General features: G+C 41.7%; 1 protein-coding gene and 1 pseudogene across 4 annotated transcripts in view; one reads left to right on the top strand and one right to left on the bottom strand.

The window, feature by feature from the left end:
• Positions 1-17059, bottom strand: part of Ltbp1 (latent transforming growth factor beta binding protein 1) — a 239592-nt gene that overhangs the window by 19545 nt on the left and 202988 nt on the right. For all 4 annotated transcript variants that reach the window (XM_004627602.2, XM_023711174.1, XM_023711172.1 and 1 more), the window contains 5 exons: positions 12127-12303; positions 11356-11442; positions 8496-8624; positions 7711-7851; positions 6327-6497 (listed from right to left, as the gene is read on the bottom strand). In XM_004627602.2, the coding sequence (XP_004627659.1) occupies positions 6327-6497; positions 7711-7851; positions 8496-8624; positions 11356-11442; positions 12127-12303 (705 nt within the window). The remainder of the gene's footprint in view (positions 1-6326; positions 6498-7710; positions 7852-8495; positions 8625-11355; positions 11443-12126; positions 12304-17059) is intronic.
• Positions 15714-15801, top strand: LOC111815733 (annotated as a pseudogene).

Raw genomic sequence — 17059 nt, 5'->3', positions numbered from 1 at the left:
TAGCTCTAATTTCAGTTTTTTTGTTTTGTTTTTTTGTTTTTTTTTTTTTTTTTTAATGTATGTGGTACAGGGCCTCACTGTGCAGCTTGTTCTCAGAGTGATCCTCCTGTTTTCAGCCTCTCCAGAGCTGGCATTACAGGCCTGAGCCACCACGCCCAGTCTTGGTGGCAGGCTCAGCACGCCCAGGGGCAGGGCCAGCACAGCATGTGGTGCCGGGCACTGAACCCCACTCCTGTGCTTGCCTAAGCAGGTGCTTAGTCTGCTGAGCTATCTCACTGGCCTTCTAATTTTTGAGGAACTTCCATAATGATTTCCACAAGTGTACTAATTTAGGCTCCTACCAGCAGTGAGGAAGCATTCCTCTTTGCTCTGAATTTTCACCCGCACTTATGGATTTCTGAGTGTTGAATAGCCATTCTGACTAGGACAAGATGGAATCTCAGTCTAGCTTTGATTTACGCCTCTCTAAGGGCTAAAGAGATTGAAGTGCTTTTTATATATGCATTGACTATTCATGCTTCTTTTGAGAAATGTCTGTTGAATTCATTTGCCCGCTTACTGACTAGGCTATTTGATTTTTTTGGTGTTTTTAATAATTTCTTACATATTCTATATACTAATCTTCCATCAGAAGAATACTTGGTAAAACTTTTCTCTCATTCTGTAGGCCGTCCCTTTACTCTGCTAGTTGTTTTCCTTGCTTGGCAGAAATGTTCTAATTTGATGAGGTCCCATTCACTGATTGCTGCTGCTAAGGCCCTAGTCAGGAAGTCTTGGCCTTTGTCTTCATTCCCCCTCTCTGTTTTCTTCTTTCCTTTTGTTCTGGTGACAGGGTCTCATCATGTACTTAGACTGGCCTTGAACTCACGGTAATCCTCCTGCCTCAATCTCACAAGTGCAGAGATTATAGGCACGTGCCCTCATGCCCAGCCGTCTGCACCTTCTATTAGCAAGTTCCAAGTTTCAGGTTTTGTCTCTTTGATCCATTTTGAGTTTATTTTTATAAAGGGTGTGAGATAGGAGTTTGATTTCCATCTTCCGCAAGTAGGTATCCAATTTTCCTAGTACCATTTGTTAAGAGGATGTCTTTTCTCTAACATACTTCTAGTGAAATGTAAATTTTTAAAACAAGATCCCTAAATAACTGACATGCCCATTAATGTGTATGAAGCAAAGGTTTGGAGGAGAAAATTTTAGATTGAGAATGATTCCTTCATTTTTCCGTCTTTTACTCATGCTCAGATGCTATGAGGTAACTGAATATTTTATGAGATCTTTGGATTTTAGTTATATTTGAAAATATTTTTGATAGAGGACACCTAGTTTTTAAATTAAAAAAACATCCAGTCGATTAAATTTGATTATCAAAGGCACTAGTTTATGAGCGTCACAGGCAATCTTTACTATCACATGATCAGATTAGATACTAAAATTCAAATATATGCAAACCCCTTTATAAAGAAGTTTCAATAATCCAGTATCAGCACTATGAACAGAATATGCACAAAACGTCTACAAATAAGACAAGATCCATCAAAAATGGACAAAGGGTATACAGAACTGACAGAAAAATACAGATCACCTATAAAGATGAAAACATACTCAAGTTCCCTAGAAACAAATGGAAAAGCACGTAGGTCTGGTAGGAACTATTTTATAGAGCCGGGGGGTATAACTTAGTGGTGCAGCTGGTGGGCTAGCATGGAAAAAGCCCAGGTCAATCTCCAGGACCAAAAACCAATCAAGACAAAGAATTTAAAGGGTGGAGCTACCCATTGGTAGAAGTGTAAGAGGCAAGAGGCATTTCTGGATATTGCCAAGAAAAGTTTTAATTTCTACAATATTTTTGGGAAATAATAAATAGCCCAGTATTTTTATTTGTAACAATCTTCTTGCTAAAGTACTTCTTCTGGGGCCAGGGAAATAGCTCAGGAGAATAAGCACTTGCATGGCAAGCGCAGGCTCCGGAGTTCAATTCCCAGTACTGCAAAAAAAAAAAAAAGATGAAGAAAGAAGAGGAGGAGGAAGAAGAAAGAAGACAACTAAAGTACTCCTTCTGGTATGTACAGGGAAGTTCACTACACCATGATTTATAAGAAGAATTTCAGAACTGCAGGGAAAGGTTGGGGGGAACCCCAGCCGCCAAGACAAGGTGCGGCTCAGTAAAGCACAGTGTCTCCTGGGAAGCGATTTAAAAGCGACAATCTTTCATCAACTCTGTGATACCACAGACTGCATAATACATCCTCATGTAATAGAGTTTAAAAATGTAACAGCAAAAACAAACAGCTTGTGGCTATTTTGAGTCGCTATCATCAAGTGACTCCACTTTTGGAGATGTTGAGATGCAAAGCAACACTAAAGTATGTTTTAAACCAGTGATACTGATTTACTGATTCCTGTTTGAAATATTAATTCGAGATATTATTCGAGATTAATATGATATATATAAATATTTGGTACAGGGTCTTACTACGCAGCTTGGACTCGTAGTGATCCTCCTGTTTTCAGCCTCCCCGAGCACTGGGATTACAGGCATGCACCACCATAACCTGACTCAGTGGCCGGCTCAGTGCTCCCAGCGGCGTGGCCAGTGTGATCTGCAATATATATATATATTTTTTTTTCCTCCCCCCGCCCCCCCCCCGGAACCAGGGATTGAACTCAGGCCCTTGCGCTTGCCGGGGAAGCGCTTATTCCACTGAGCCATCTCCCCGGCCCCAATCTGCAATATTTTATTGCTGTGTAGGAAAAATTAAAATCAAACTTTTTCAACGTGCACATCTTTAAAGAGCAGAATTCAATCATGTGGGGGGCAGGTGGCATGGGACACAACATCTTAAGCTATATTAATTCTTTAAAAATATACATTCATTTGAAAAATTCAGCAGTGAAAACACTTCATAAGTGAAATAAGCATTGGAGTGTTAAAGAACTATGGCTCAACCCTCATGGCACCCACATTTTTTTTTCGAGTACTAGGCCTAAACCGAAGGCCTCTGCATTGAGCTACATCCTGTACCCTTTTTTGTTATTTTCAGGCAGGGTCTCAGTAAGTTGCCCAGGTTCATCTTTAACTTGTGGTCTCCCTGTCACAGCCTCCCACTGGGTTAGGCTTGCAGGCATGTGCCCCAACACCTACCTGCATTCACTCCTCTGCTCCTTCTCCCTGCAGCACTTGCTCCAGTGCCCAAGACAACAAACAGTGAGGCTCGGGATCAGAACCTGCTCTTCCTACACCCTCACCACAACCCAGTGAGACAGGGATGGAGACGCCCATTTCACACAGAACGGAGCTGTTTGCTCTGCTCACGCGGTGGCTGGGGACTGGGCTGGGCTCGCCCCAACACCTGTCCTCTCTCCAATTTTGGGCTGTGATAGCTGCCCTCTATTGCTTTATGTATTTGCTTTCTATTCTCTGCTATACTGGTTTCACGCTATAGTAGTTTAAGTTTTCTTTTTTTTTTTTTTTTTCCTAAGCCAGAAATCCCATTTATTAAATAGCTTGAAAGAAATATTCTATTTAATCAATTGGTAATTACTGGAATTAACTGGACTAGTCATCCTCCATGACCAGGAGATGGGCTAAAACTGGGGCTTTAGTCCATTTCATGTTTTTTATTTAACCAATGGTTTCTTCCCCAGATATAAGACTGGGCGTGGCTGCACAGGTCTGTAATCCCAGCTCTTGGGAGGTTGTAAACAGGTGGATCACTATGAGTCCGATCTAGTAGTGAGACCCTGAACACCCTGTAGACCCTTCCCTAAAATACAGGAAAAAAAAAAAGTAATCCCTGACATAAATCTTGAAAGCAGATTTTTTTTTTCAGCGACATTTCTACTTATTGTCTATTCTCATTCTTTTTCTAATCTCATATATAACTCTTAGCCAAAACGGATTGGACCAGATATAGTTCTGACTTTAGTCTTTCAGAAATTGAGATTATTTTCATAGACATTTTTTGTGAAGCATTAGTACTCTCTAATCTCCAAATCCAAAATGCTCCAAAGTCTCATCTTTTGGACTAGGGATGCTTGGTTGATCTCTCTCAAATAGAGATTCATGGAACCTCTAGGGACAGCAAGGTCAGGGGCCACAGCAGTGACAGAGGGAGGTCAAGGTAGTGAGCGCAGCAGCACCACCCTCCTGCCCTGCGACCAGTGGCTTCAGCGAGGGACACCAACGCACGGAGCCTAAGCAGCCACATGGCATGGCACAGCGGCCAGGGGAGGACAGCATTCCCCCTGCTGGAGAGAATACCAAAGCGGGACCAAGCCGGCTTGAGCTGTCTCCACCACAGAGGCAGGAGCAGCGCACAGCCCACGGCACCCCTCCCGCCCACCCTGCGCTGCAGCAAGAGTGCCAGAGCACAGGGACGCAGAGACATGGAAGAGGAACAGCAGCCTCAGCGGTCTCTGAGGGCACCACAGCAACTGGGGGAGAGATGCAAAGACATCCAGCAGAAGGACGGGGTGGGCCACCAAGGACATACGGAAAGGCTGGAGGCTCCTGGCCCCAGCCCCCATAGCTGGAGGCTGAGATCAGCCCGACACCCAGCACGAACAACTGCAGGCTTGGTGGGGTCACCCAGCATGGATGGACTCTGATCTGGATGCCAGCACAGAACTCTGGACACCAGAGGAAGGTTATTACTAACTTTTTTCTTTCCCTTTTTCTGTCAGTTTTTTTTTTTTTTTTTTAATTGCTTGCTTTGCTTGCCTCTACTCTCTTCCCTTGACTTTCTTTCTTGGTTTTTGATCTGTTTAACTGAGTATACATTCTCTCTAGTCTTTCTGGTTTGCTTTGATATTTTTTCACTTTCTTCTTCATTCTTTTCTTCCTGTCTCTCCTCCTCCAATTTCCCAAAGCTTCGGCCATCATCCTTTGTCCTCCAGTCTTGCCTCTACTACATATCTTGATCTCTTTGCTTTGTCCCCCAGCCATCTTTGTCTCCCTCCAACAGGGTAAAGTCACTTGACTACGGGGAAATTCATTGCACACAAGTTCCTGGCTCAGGATAGATTTTGCTGTTTAGCAGTAGATCTTGTTCCTCTGGTTAAAGGTACCAAATGAACAACCTAGAATTTGTCAGTTTCTAGGCTGTGCGCAATGTTACTACAACTGCTAATTCTACTGCTTCAGCCGGGCTGTCATACCCATTATCATCAATTGTGCTCTCTTGTGTGACAACACTGTGACTGTTTGGGGTCACAATCACCACCACAGTGCAGGACCAAAGGACTGGGTGCTAGGCCAAACAGATGGCAACTACTCATCCCTGATAAACTGAGAAGGTAGAACTGTGGAACAGACACAGGCCAAGAGCCAGCTAGGCATGGAGACAACACCCAGGAATTGATGTTTCGTAGCGAAGCCTCAATACTAGTGATGAAGCTCTCTACCATAGGCAACTTATAAGCTTCAACACAAAACACAAATTAAAATTTAAACAAAACATAAAATGACGAAATACAGAAGCAAAACGCAACCCTAGATCTCCAGCCCAACCAGGACAAGTCCAGGGACAAGAAGAAAGAGGATATCAGAAGCCACCCATCAGAACTTGCAGAAATGGTAACCACAGAAGTAAATAACCAGGTCAATGCAGCTATGGAGAAAATCGGATCAGAAATAATCCCTCAGGTAAAAAAGAGATACCGATCAAGATGAAGGACCTGCCCAGTGATCTAGCAATAGACACAGATAATAAAATAGAGGAGCTTAGCAAATCGATGGAAACCACTAATGTCCAACATAGGAAAGAAACAGAATCTAAGAACCAGATTCAAACAGATACCCAGGAGATCAAAAATTCCACCGGAAGTATATACAGCTGATTGAACCAAGGTGAGAACAGAGTATCAGACCTGGAAGACAGGGCTGTGGCTAGGAAGCATGAAAAGAAAATATTTTTAAAACAGAGATTGACATAAAAATCTGGACTTTTACCTACAAAGATTCTCTACGGTCTAGTACTTTTTGCTCTATTTAGAAGTTGTTAGGAATGTAGGAAAAAATGAAGTACCAGGAAATATAAATTCTATAAACCTATGCCACTGATGGCTGAGTTACGCTTCTTCGGGTCATTAATCATTCTTTGGGGAAATGGAATGCTAGTTTCTAAAATTAATAACAGGGTCTGGTGTGGAGGCAAACCAGAAGCCATATGTTTATACAATCCTAATCTCCTCCCCACCCTCCAGATACTCACACCTGTAATAAAATAAGATATAAGGAATAAAGATACCTAAGAAAAATGTCAGGCTCCAAAGGTGGTGAGATCTGTCCCACTGGCCCCCTGCAGAAGAAATCACGCGCGGCTCACCTGAGTCCTTCATGGGGCACAGGGCACACTGCATGCCCCAGGCCTCTCCATACAGACAGCAGCACTCGGTGTACGTCGTCTGCTTGCCCACCAGGGGACGGCTACACACGTACTCTTCACTCAGATGTTCCCAGCACAGATCTTGGTAGACATCAGTTTCTTCTATTTGTTCTAAAAGGAAAGGCATGGTTCCATGACAATGGCACTGCTGTTCCCATTTCTTCACTGTGGTGGTAGAACCCAGTGAGTCTCAAAGTTTCCATCCCTACTTCTAAGGGTGACTTCCAAGAAGTCTGAATGCGGTGTGGCTCTTCCACAGACAAAACCTGTGTCAACTCCAACTGAGTATGTCATTCCATCAGATGGAGTTCACCCTGCTCATCCTGTTCCAGCCAGGCCTCCTCCTCAGTGTCCCATCATGACTTAATAAGCCCCATTCTCTTTCCTGTCCTCAGCAACTTCTAATTCTTATTTTCACTTTTCACCCTATTTCTCTGTCATTCCCACCATTGCTTTCTCTATAAAATTTTTTCAATCACTTTTTTTTCATCTGCAAAAGCCCAAGATTAGTGACACTGCATCCTAGAGTCCTCAACTCTATTCCAACCTTTCCATGTTTTAATAAACTTCACCTGAAAGAAGTAATCTCCGAGTGATGACTTGATGGGGACAATGGTCAATGACATGCCACTGCAGCAAGCTGAATGGGGATCTACCCATGGACTTCTGGGCTGTATTACCTTGTGGGGTTGCACGCTGTGTTCTGCCCAGCCTCACCTACATCTTCCATACCAATGAAGGGCACCTGGTTCTCCTCTGAACACGGAGCTTCCTCTGATACCTCTGAAGGTCAAGCGTGATGAACCCTCAGGTACACAGCAGCAGCTCTGCCATCTGCCCTGTACCACTCTGTACCCTGTTGTCCATTTCTTTTATTTATTTATTTTTGTATTTAGTACAGAGTCTACAGGGTGTACAAGGTCTCACTAGGTAGATCCCACTTGTAGTGATCCTCCTGTTTTCAGCCTCCCAAGTGCTGGGATTACAGGCGCATGCCACCAGGCCCAGTCTCAATAGCCATGTCAGAGCTCCCCAGGGATGGGGCTGGTATGGCATGCTGGGGATTGAACCAGGTCACTGCACTCTGCCTAAGCAGGTGCTTTAGTCCACTGAGCTATCTGGCCAGCCCCTGCTGTCCATCTCATGAGCACATTTCAGGATATTAAATCTCCTCCATCCTCATATGTATCTTACTATTTCTCTTAGTACCTTATTTCAACATACACAAGAAACTGTTTTTGTGCTGTTCACATTTTAGTTAACAGGAAAGCCTTACAATTCACACTTCCCTGGACATGGGTTTGCCTCACCCACCCCAGCATACCATTTGACTCAGTTGGCTGTATGCATCTTTTTTCTGAAGCATCCAGGACCATCGGGTGGGTACAGAAGCAGTTGTAAGAGCCTTCTGTATTCACACACTGGCCATCAATACAACTGTTGGGGTCTTGACATTCATCCATATCTACAGAGAAAAAATTATTAAAGGAAATCAGCAATCAGTTGTACCTCACACACTTATCACCATCAACACATCCCAGGAGTGGTCACATTTTAATTAACTATACATCTTCCAAAAGAGAACAGCTCTGATGCTAAAAAAAAAAAAAATGTCAACTGTACTAACTGGAAAAACCCCACAACCACTGCCAACATTGATATTATATGGAAAGAAAACACCTATGAACAGGATACACCTAGAAACTTAAGATAAAATACCTTTTTATGATGTCTTTAAAATTGTTTCCTTTCCTGCCGGGTGTATATGGTTTTCTGCTTAAGTACTGAAGTCTGTGGCAGTATTGAAAAACGACTTTGACGTGTACAGTCTGAATGATGAAACAGAAGGTCCCACAGACCCAAAGAAAACTCCAGCTCCACCAGTGCCCTGAATTGCAATTCCACACTGAATACTAACTCATTGTTTGAAATCCACTCAGCTGGGGCGAGGAGCTTTATTTCCTAAATCTTGCTCAAGAAAGATATCCATAAAACATTCACACATCTCTGCAGCACACGGTTTGGATTCAAAGAAATCGCTTTTGGTTTAATATTTTTTCCATCTGTATCTTTTCAGCGCACACCATACTAGATCCTCTCAGGACTTACCAAAGCACTGCAGTCTGACAGGATCGTAGTACGTCCCTTGCTTACAGTAGCATTCATAACCAGGCTGGGTGTTCAAACAGAAACCATTTTTGCAGATTTCTTGTCCAAAAAGTAGGCATTCGTCAGCATCTACGGGGGGGGGGAGAGACAGAGAAAATACACAGAAGAGATAGTTTTGATCTTCCTGTTAAGAGGAGGGTGAGAATATTGAGCCTCAAATTAAAAATTGTTATGTATAGTCCAAAGAATCTAACAAGACACAGCAATACAGCAGTCTTAAAATTAGGCCTAAAGCACAGGTGGAGAAACACAACAGATGCAGCTGTCCATGGAGCAAAAGTCTCAACCTTCTCAGAAAGAGGTGTATTTGTAAATATGATGGCTGTGGTCTGCAGCCCGAGGAGCCTCCAGAGCACTGAGTGCTCATCCGTGGGGCATCCTGGAGCAGGCTGCATCTGGCTTGAGGGATCCTTGGATGAAGGCTGAGGGGCACTGTTAGTCCACAGATTGGAATTAGCATAGCTCCAGGCGGCACCTCTCAAAACACCTGACAGTCCAGAAGAGACGAAAGGGAAAGGCTGGCTGCTGGCTCCTGCCCCGTCGCCAGCCTGCACTGCATGGTCTGCTCCTCTGCGATGCCCCCCTACCACCCTACCCTGCCTTGGGACCAGCCCACTGTGGATGGAAAGCTCTACAAACTCTGAGCTGAAATACTACAAACCCTTCCTTTTTTATTTATTTTATTTTTTATTTTTTTGTATTTTAGGGAAGTGTCTGCAGGGTGTTCAGATCTCACTACCAGGTCAGACTCGTAGTGATCTGCCTGTTTACAGCCTCACAAGAGCTGGGATTACAGGTGCGCACCACCATGCCCTGCCTCAATCACATTCTCAGCACGCCCTGGGGGCAGGACTGACACAGCAGACCCAGGGATTGAACCCCCAGCCCCTGCGCCTGCTTGCAGGCACTTTAATCCACTGGGCTATTTGGCTGGCCCTAACCCTTCCTCTTTTAACTTCTGGGTGTTGGGTATTTTGTCTCAGAAAGTAGAAAAATAAGACAACAGTTTTGTTCCCCTCTCCCTCATTCTTCATCATCAGCTTTCTTTTCTTTTTGAGATAGGGTTTCAATATGTAGTCCAAGCAAACCTTGAATTTGTTATATAGCCCAGACAGGCCCTGAACTCTCAATCCTCCAGCTTCAGTGTCCAGAGTGCAGGAATTACAAGCATGCATTACCACGCTAGGCTGGGATGAAGGTGTCTCGGATGCTGTCACATAGTGAATGAAATACCTGTATGTTCCATAGAGCACCAAAAATGGAGAAATGTGCCCTTCTGCAAAATTATACCTGGGCTCATTCAGCTCATTCACTGGCTGAGTTGTACAAGGATGTCAGAGAGAGCCTTCAAGTTGAAAAAAAGACTTTCCTGGTGATACCCAGAGGCCTGTGAAGGCGCGACTTGCTAGGGGGTTGGCAGGCACATCCCTAGCACCAGAGAATTAAGAATGCTTACGACAGTTTGTACATGATAAACTGGAGCTAAAAGGAAGACCAAACAAGTAAGACAGAAAGGATTAATAAGGTAACCCATGTGTAAGACTCGGCACACCCTCTAGCCAAAGCAGATGCTCAAAATTTATTTGTTGCTTTTATTAGCATCACTTCTAGCACTCTGACGCTAAGGCATCTAGTCCTCCTTCTGAAAATTAGAGACTCACTGAGGAGGACTCAGATTTACACACAACAGGTGTAGCGTTCAGGGCTGTTAGAACCTAACCCTGGTATTCTTTCAGCCACTTACAGTACAGTCAGGCAGAGAGCAGTGGAATTTACTTTTATATAAAAGAAAGACTGACTTTAGAGTTCAAGTGTTTTTTCCCATAATATGAAGCAAAATTTAACTACATTCCTGCAATAATATACAATGTGATATTTGTGAATTTAAAAACCATTCAATGCTGATTACAAACTAGGTTTTCTTATTATTTGTTGAAATAAATATATAGCATCTATATATTTTCAAAACACAAATGGAAAATCTTACCTAGCTACTCAATTACTTCATATTATTTAAACCACAGTCTTCTAAAAATGGATGGGCCAGAAAAATATTTTTATAGCCTCTTTACCAGCCACATAGCATTTTTCAATATTAAACAAAGAGGAAAACAAATCTTTGTATGGAAAAGGTCATACTACATCATGAAAATGTCAAAAGTGAATGAAGAGGAAATATTCATATATGTAAATATTCACCAAAATTAAGTGTGTGCACACTGAATTTCAAATTATACAGTAGCAGCATTAAATATATAAAACATCTGCCTTTGTTTCCTTTTTTACTCCTCTTTATTCATTATGAACCTGTGGCTATTACTAAAAGCTTCTAGAAATAGAGTAGTAAGTTATAAAAAAGCAAGATCCTTAGCTTGTTGATTACAATAAAGATAATCCTGACAATCAAATCAATATAGTCATAATGTATAATTTCTAATATGCCTGTAGTATAACATAATGACTTTAAGTGCCTATTGAGTATAGATTTTTGTGCTAAGTCGTCATACACATACCTTAATCCTTCTTGTAGCCCTCAAAACATTATTTGTATCTCAGAAATGATGAGATGGATGTTCAGATTAACTGACCTCTGTTGCCAAGCCCACAGCCCTACACATCTTGACCCAAGCCACAATCCTGTCAGAGGTCACAGAGACCTTCCTTCAGCGGCAGAATTAAGAGTTTTGCGATCAGTTTCCATGGCTCAACAGAACTCTGACTCTGTATAACCCACGCCAAGATTTTGCTCAGCTGTCTGGCAGTTTTTTTAAAAAAAAATTCATTTCCCCTAGACGCTGACCTTTATAGTTCTCAGCACCGATGTCAAAAGAGGATTCTCCAGCAGGGACAAAGCCTTTCCCTCGGGGACACATTTCCGTGAACTCAGCTGATGGCAGGAGAGACAAAAACAAAGGAGAAATGAATTGAAAAAGAATTAATGTCCTCCCTGACTGCACATTTTAATTCTAGTTTTGCTTTCTCAGATTCAGTAACTTTTTCAAAGCAACGGCAGGCAAATAAATTCAACAGAATTACAAAACGTTATGAGTTCAGTGGAAATGCATCAAACGGTGTCATGACCTTACTTGTAAGTTTCTGGAAAACCCTCTCACTTCACTTGGTCATAATACTTGGTATGATAACTTTTTACATCACTGTGATATCTGGTATTTTAAAGGTTTAGTAAGAGCTCATATCACAAATTTTAGCTTAAATATACAAGCTGTATTTATGGAGAAAGCTGTATCAATGCTAGCAGAGAAGACTGATCTTAATTTTAAAATGTCATAAAATTCAATTATTTTCCTGCCACGATATCCTCTAGAATCGGATTGTTAGTGGCGCACTCTCTGGTAGACAAAAGGTTAAGAATCCAAGTTGATGTGAGCAGAGTGTGATGGTGCCACCCTCGGTGACACTCACCATATGGCAGTGCCGCCTGAAGTCAACCAAGGCTATGAATGGCATCATTCTAGGGCCTCAGTGTGATAACCAAATTTAGGCCAGGCACTGCCAATGTACTCCGCATAACTAAACGCAAATGTCACCGTAACACCGGGGTGACTCTTACCTGTCCCCAGCACTGGGCAAGGGAAGATCTCGCAGTTATCGCCCCACCCGGCGCCCGATGTACAGCAGCATTCTTGTTTGGTGACATTGGGGGCCAACACATTATCACAGAGACTGGCGTCATTGAGATTATAGTAGCACTCTTTCTTTTCTTCTTTGGGTTGATTGACATCTAAAACTAAACAGACAGACCATAATTAGAGAAAAAGGAGGGATGCAAGGAAAGCCAACTTTTTGGCCCCAGCCTTCTAAGGTCAATTAAGACTCAGGACATATGAGAACTTGTACTGTAACGTCATGTACCTCGGTAGTGTCCCAAATTTTCTGATCAAGAGGATTATGGGGCCAAAGAGGAAAGTAATCGATGACGTAGAGTGGGCCTAAGGAGAGTCCATGGGGAGAACACACTCTCTCAGGCTTTCACAGAGAGCACATTGGCCAAGCAATGGCCATGACTCAGCCACATGGCTGCACTGATAAAGGTTCTACAATCTGAGGTACAGGATCTCAGGACAAATCCTGAGGGCATTTCACTGACCTTCTCAGACCAAAAAGCTACAACTCTTGTTGCATAGGTTCTGCTTTACCTTGGTCTTAACCATCCAGTAGAAAAGTATGAAGACGAAATATAGGAAGTAAAGCCATGTTGTTATGTTGAGCTGTGGGGGACTCAGGTCAATAATTTCTGACATTGCCAGTTAAACAGAAGACCCAATGCTATTATGGGCTACTGGACTCTTTTAGAATATTTTGCTGAGTTTACACACCTATAATATTCAATAACGGAACTTAGAAAAAAATGGGGTATACCTATGAATGTCCATTTAGTATCTGTGTATTCAAAGTGGTTGGGATAGATATATAGTTGCATTCTCTTAATGAATAGAATGATTTGTTGTAATGGTGTTTGTAAATAGGATCACAAGTCCTCATCTTGTACAGCAATTAACCACTAAGAAGAATATATGCAGTGTATTATTTGTTGAAACTGTACTTCCAATTTGATTTGAAACTGTCTCATTGCTATCTGCTTATCAATAAAACTTTGAAAAAAAAAACTGAACAGAGTGGGGAAAGTCAAAGGAGTGTTGAACAGATGAGTCCAATCTATAGCACCGCAGAGCAGGGAACACAGTGGAAAAAAAGGGATGGGACCGGTCCGTGGCATTTGCTTTACAAAACCTTTTGGTTTCCCCCTTTCACTGTCAGATTCTTTCACTTCAAGATAATCGTGAATTTGGTGGATTTCTAACACACTCCAAGCGTGTAAATCTGTCAAAGCCATTTACTTTTATGTTAACCAATTACTTTATTCTTGTAAATTTGGCTGTGAGAAGTTTCCATATCTGCCCTCTTGCCAAATTTAGGGCCATTCTTTATGGAGCCTGTAACACCTTCTTTAATAAATGACAATTTTACTCCAGCACTTGACCAGAGCCCTGGGGCCATGTGTGCTATTTAACCCTTAGGTGGTTGCTTAAATCAACCATGCCCCCAGTCCTTTCTGAACAGCACAAAGTAGGAGAAAAACAACTATAATAACCTACAACTTCTAAGATAATCTTTCATCACTGAAAAACTACTTAAATTGATGCAAATACATGACTTTGAATGAAATAATGAGTGTCAGCTATCCTCAGTATAGAATTCTAGTTCTGGTTATTATTACTATTACTATTATTTTATATATTTGGTACAGGGTCTCACTACGCAGCTCGGACTTGTGGTAATCCTCTTGTTTTCTGCTTCCCCAGTGTTGGGATTACAGGTGTGCGCCACTACACCCAGTCCTGGTGGCTCAGTATCCCTGGGGGCAGGGCCAGTGAGGTATGTGGTGCCAGGTATCGAATCCCAGTCCCTGCGCTGCTTGATCCTTGAAAATGTATTCTAACAACTCAATCTCTTTGTGAAAAAACACAGAACAAGCTGATATAGAAAAATACAAATGATGATACCCATTTTCTGATAATACAAATGACTAAGTTGAAACAGATTTATAGCCTCTGAACAGGTCTTTGATCAATATTTTGTAGCTAGCCTTGGAAAGTAATCTAATTTCCTTTCTACCAAATGTTACAGCCAAATTACTGCCCATGATCTAATTAAAATTTATTAAGAGTTTTTATGTTGTGTTGTATCAAAAAAGAAACTAATGCCATCACTATTACTCAATTCTTATGCAATGTTTTCATTAGAACTCTATTATTTCCAGATTCTTAGACTCCAAGAAACTATAGGGACAAAGGAAAACATTACCAGTGAGGATGAAGATAAGACTTCTTTAATCACAATACTAAATTGCTTCTTTTGAAGGTAGATCATTATATTAGGAAATTTTAATGAATTAGTTTTACAATAGTCTCCTATACCTTCTTTTTGGCAGGACCAAGCAGACTGTAAAACCCATAAAACAGTTTATGAAATTTAAAGGAAAAAGCTACTGCCCTTTCTTCTCATGGCATTAAAAACAGGCAAAGCAGTAAACAAACTATTTAAAATTTGTATTACTCTCAGAAGACAAGCATCAATGAGAATATCAAAGATTCCTTTACGTATTTTATTCTAGCCCACTCTCTGTCTTTGAAAGAGGGACTCACAGGTAATGCTAACAGTGTACTAATTATTATAACTGACCTACTAACCTGTTTTGAAACTGTCTCACTGCTACTTCTTTCTCAATAAAATTAATATTAAAAAATTTAAACGGTAATGCTAACAGCTGATAACAAAGTCAAAATTAGAACAAATTTGGGGCAGGGATAAAATGCCGATTTCTATACAGCCATATATAAAGCAATTTTAAATCATTTTGTGTGCAAGACTGGGTAAAATCAGCCGCTTTCTTGATCTGATCTAGCTTGCTTCGTGTAGTGACCAGACAGACGTTTGCTTGCCTTTGTTCATGGAAGCCATCCTCCTGGGAAGGACTCTGGACCTTAGCTGTGGAATTGACTGGGAAAAGCAAGGCTTAAAATTTGTGATTACATCAATCACACCCTACAGAAAATTTCCCCTCGACACTGTAAATAAACTGAGGATCTATTACTATTCATTCTCTTTAGTTATTCATCGGCCCTAAAAATACAGCCAGCCATTGATGAATGTGTTCAGAAATACAAATCAAGAAAGTAATACAGACATCTATGAATGAGATTGACTTTATAGTTGGTGCTTAAAGAAGAATCAGTAATTGCTTCCTCATGTACAAGGTTATAAATATGTCTGGTGTTTATTACAAAAATGGATTTTAGGTATAAGGCCTTAGTGAAGACTGCTGTGTTTGTAGGCAATCGGAAACTGCAGCTTCTCTCTAAAGCAAAGTATGGGACCAGCAAGATAGCTCAGCAGACTAAGCGCCTGCCTGGCAAGCACAGGGACCGGGGTTCAATCCCCTGCACCACCCTGCCCCAGGTTCAGTGGTGCACACCTATAATCCCAGCACAGGGGAGGCTGAAAACAGGAGGATCACTATGAGTCCAAGCTGCTGTAGGGAGACCCTGTACCAAATACATACATACACACAAATAAATAAATAGATAAATAAATGTATGGCTAAATTACATACCTATTTACATACACAAATATTTTAAGGCTATACTTTCAGGGCTCATTTCTATAGTATATTACTAGAGAAGTTTCTCTGATCTTGTAGAGTAACAAATATTTTATGTATAAATACTGTTATTTTCTATGTTTGTCATATATCACAGAAAAAAGAAAACTAATTTGCTTTTCTGCCTTTTCTTTGGAAGAAAATGCCTATTTTTAAAGGGAAATAATCAATAATATAATTGCATTATTCAGTTTTACATTGGTTTTACAAGTTTTATTCTTATTTTCTTTCCAAACTGCTTGAATGTTCAATGTTTACACAGCTGAAAGGGAGGGTTAGGCAGGCCCTCATCTGTGCTTGGAAAAGAATCCAAATTCTTTTTTAGAAACCAGTCCACAAAGGTCATTCTGGGAAAAACTACAATTTCCCTATCTTCCTAATCTTTAAAGAATTAAGTTCCTTGAGCATTTTTTCACTGGGTTAAGGCACTGATCAGTAAAGAGATGTAATGTAACTTCTTTGAAGAATTATAGGTCTAGACCCCTGCTACCAGGGGTGGAGGATTTCTACTGGAAGATAATCTGAAAAGGTCAAATCAATGGTTATGGGAAGTATTTAGCATTAAAAAGCATGAACTTTCTTTTTCTGAAGGTTTTACGAGTAAGATTAGCCCTATCAGACTTCTAAGAAATGGATTATTTCTTCTCTACCATGTTCACATTGGTTTTTCCATTTGTGTGAAGACTGGTTTAGCCTCGGTGTACAGACATCAATTTGTGTATTTTAATCATAGGGTCATGACACTGACAGCACAAAAACCCTGAGTTTTTGGCCATTTTATGCAATTCTTTTTTTGCTCATTGAGATTTCCTTTTCTTTGTTTTTCGAGCTCCAGATCAAACCCAGGGCCTCATGCATGCTCCTTCTGTTAAGCTGCATCCTGCCCTCACTGGTCTTCTTCTGAAGAAACTTTGTGGAGGTCTTTTCTCTGTGACACAAAGTAACCATGTGGGAGGTGAGGAAGGTGACTTCCCCCTGGAGGAGCCTAGGCATGGGGCCCCATGTCCTGCCCACCGTTTTCCCCAGAGCCCTTCTCTGGGGCATCACATCTTGGCATCTCAAGTGGCACAAGTTTCTCCTGAGGGAAATGAGGCAGCGGCGGCTACCAGGCCTCTGGTGGTGAGGGCAAGTCCTGAGCCTGAACACGACAGAGGGGCTCTGAGCTGCAGGTGCCACTTGCCCACAGTCTTTCTGGGGCTCCTTCTCCCTTGGCCTGTCAGACCAGAGAGGATGTGGTATTCAGTGAGAGGACTGTGTGCTTCTTCACTCTCTCAAATAATGATCTTAGAGAATGCTGTGAGGGTAAGAAAGTTGCTAATTT

Source organism: Octodon degus, unplaced genomic scaffold (genome assembly GCF_000260255.1).
Source record: "Octodon degus isolate 3935 unplaced genomic scaffold, OctDeg1.0 scaffold00020, whole genome shotgun sequence".
Taxonomy (NCBI): domain Eukaryota; kingdom Metazoa; phylum Chordata; class Mammalia; order Rodentia; family Octodontidae; genus Octodon; species Octodon degus.
The sequence above is the reverse complement of the archived record's forward strand: the minus strand, read 5'-3'. Positions and strand labels throughout refer to the sequence as shown.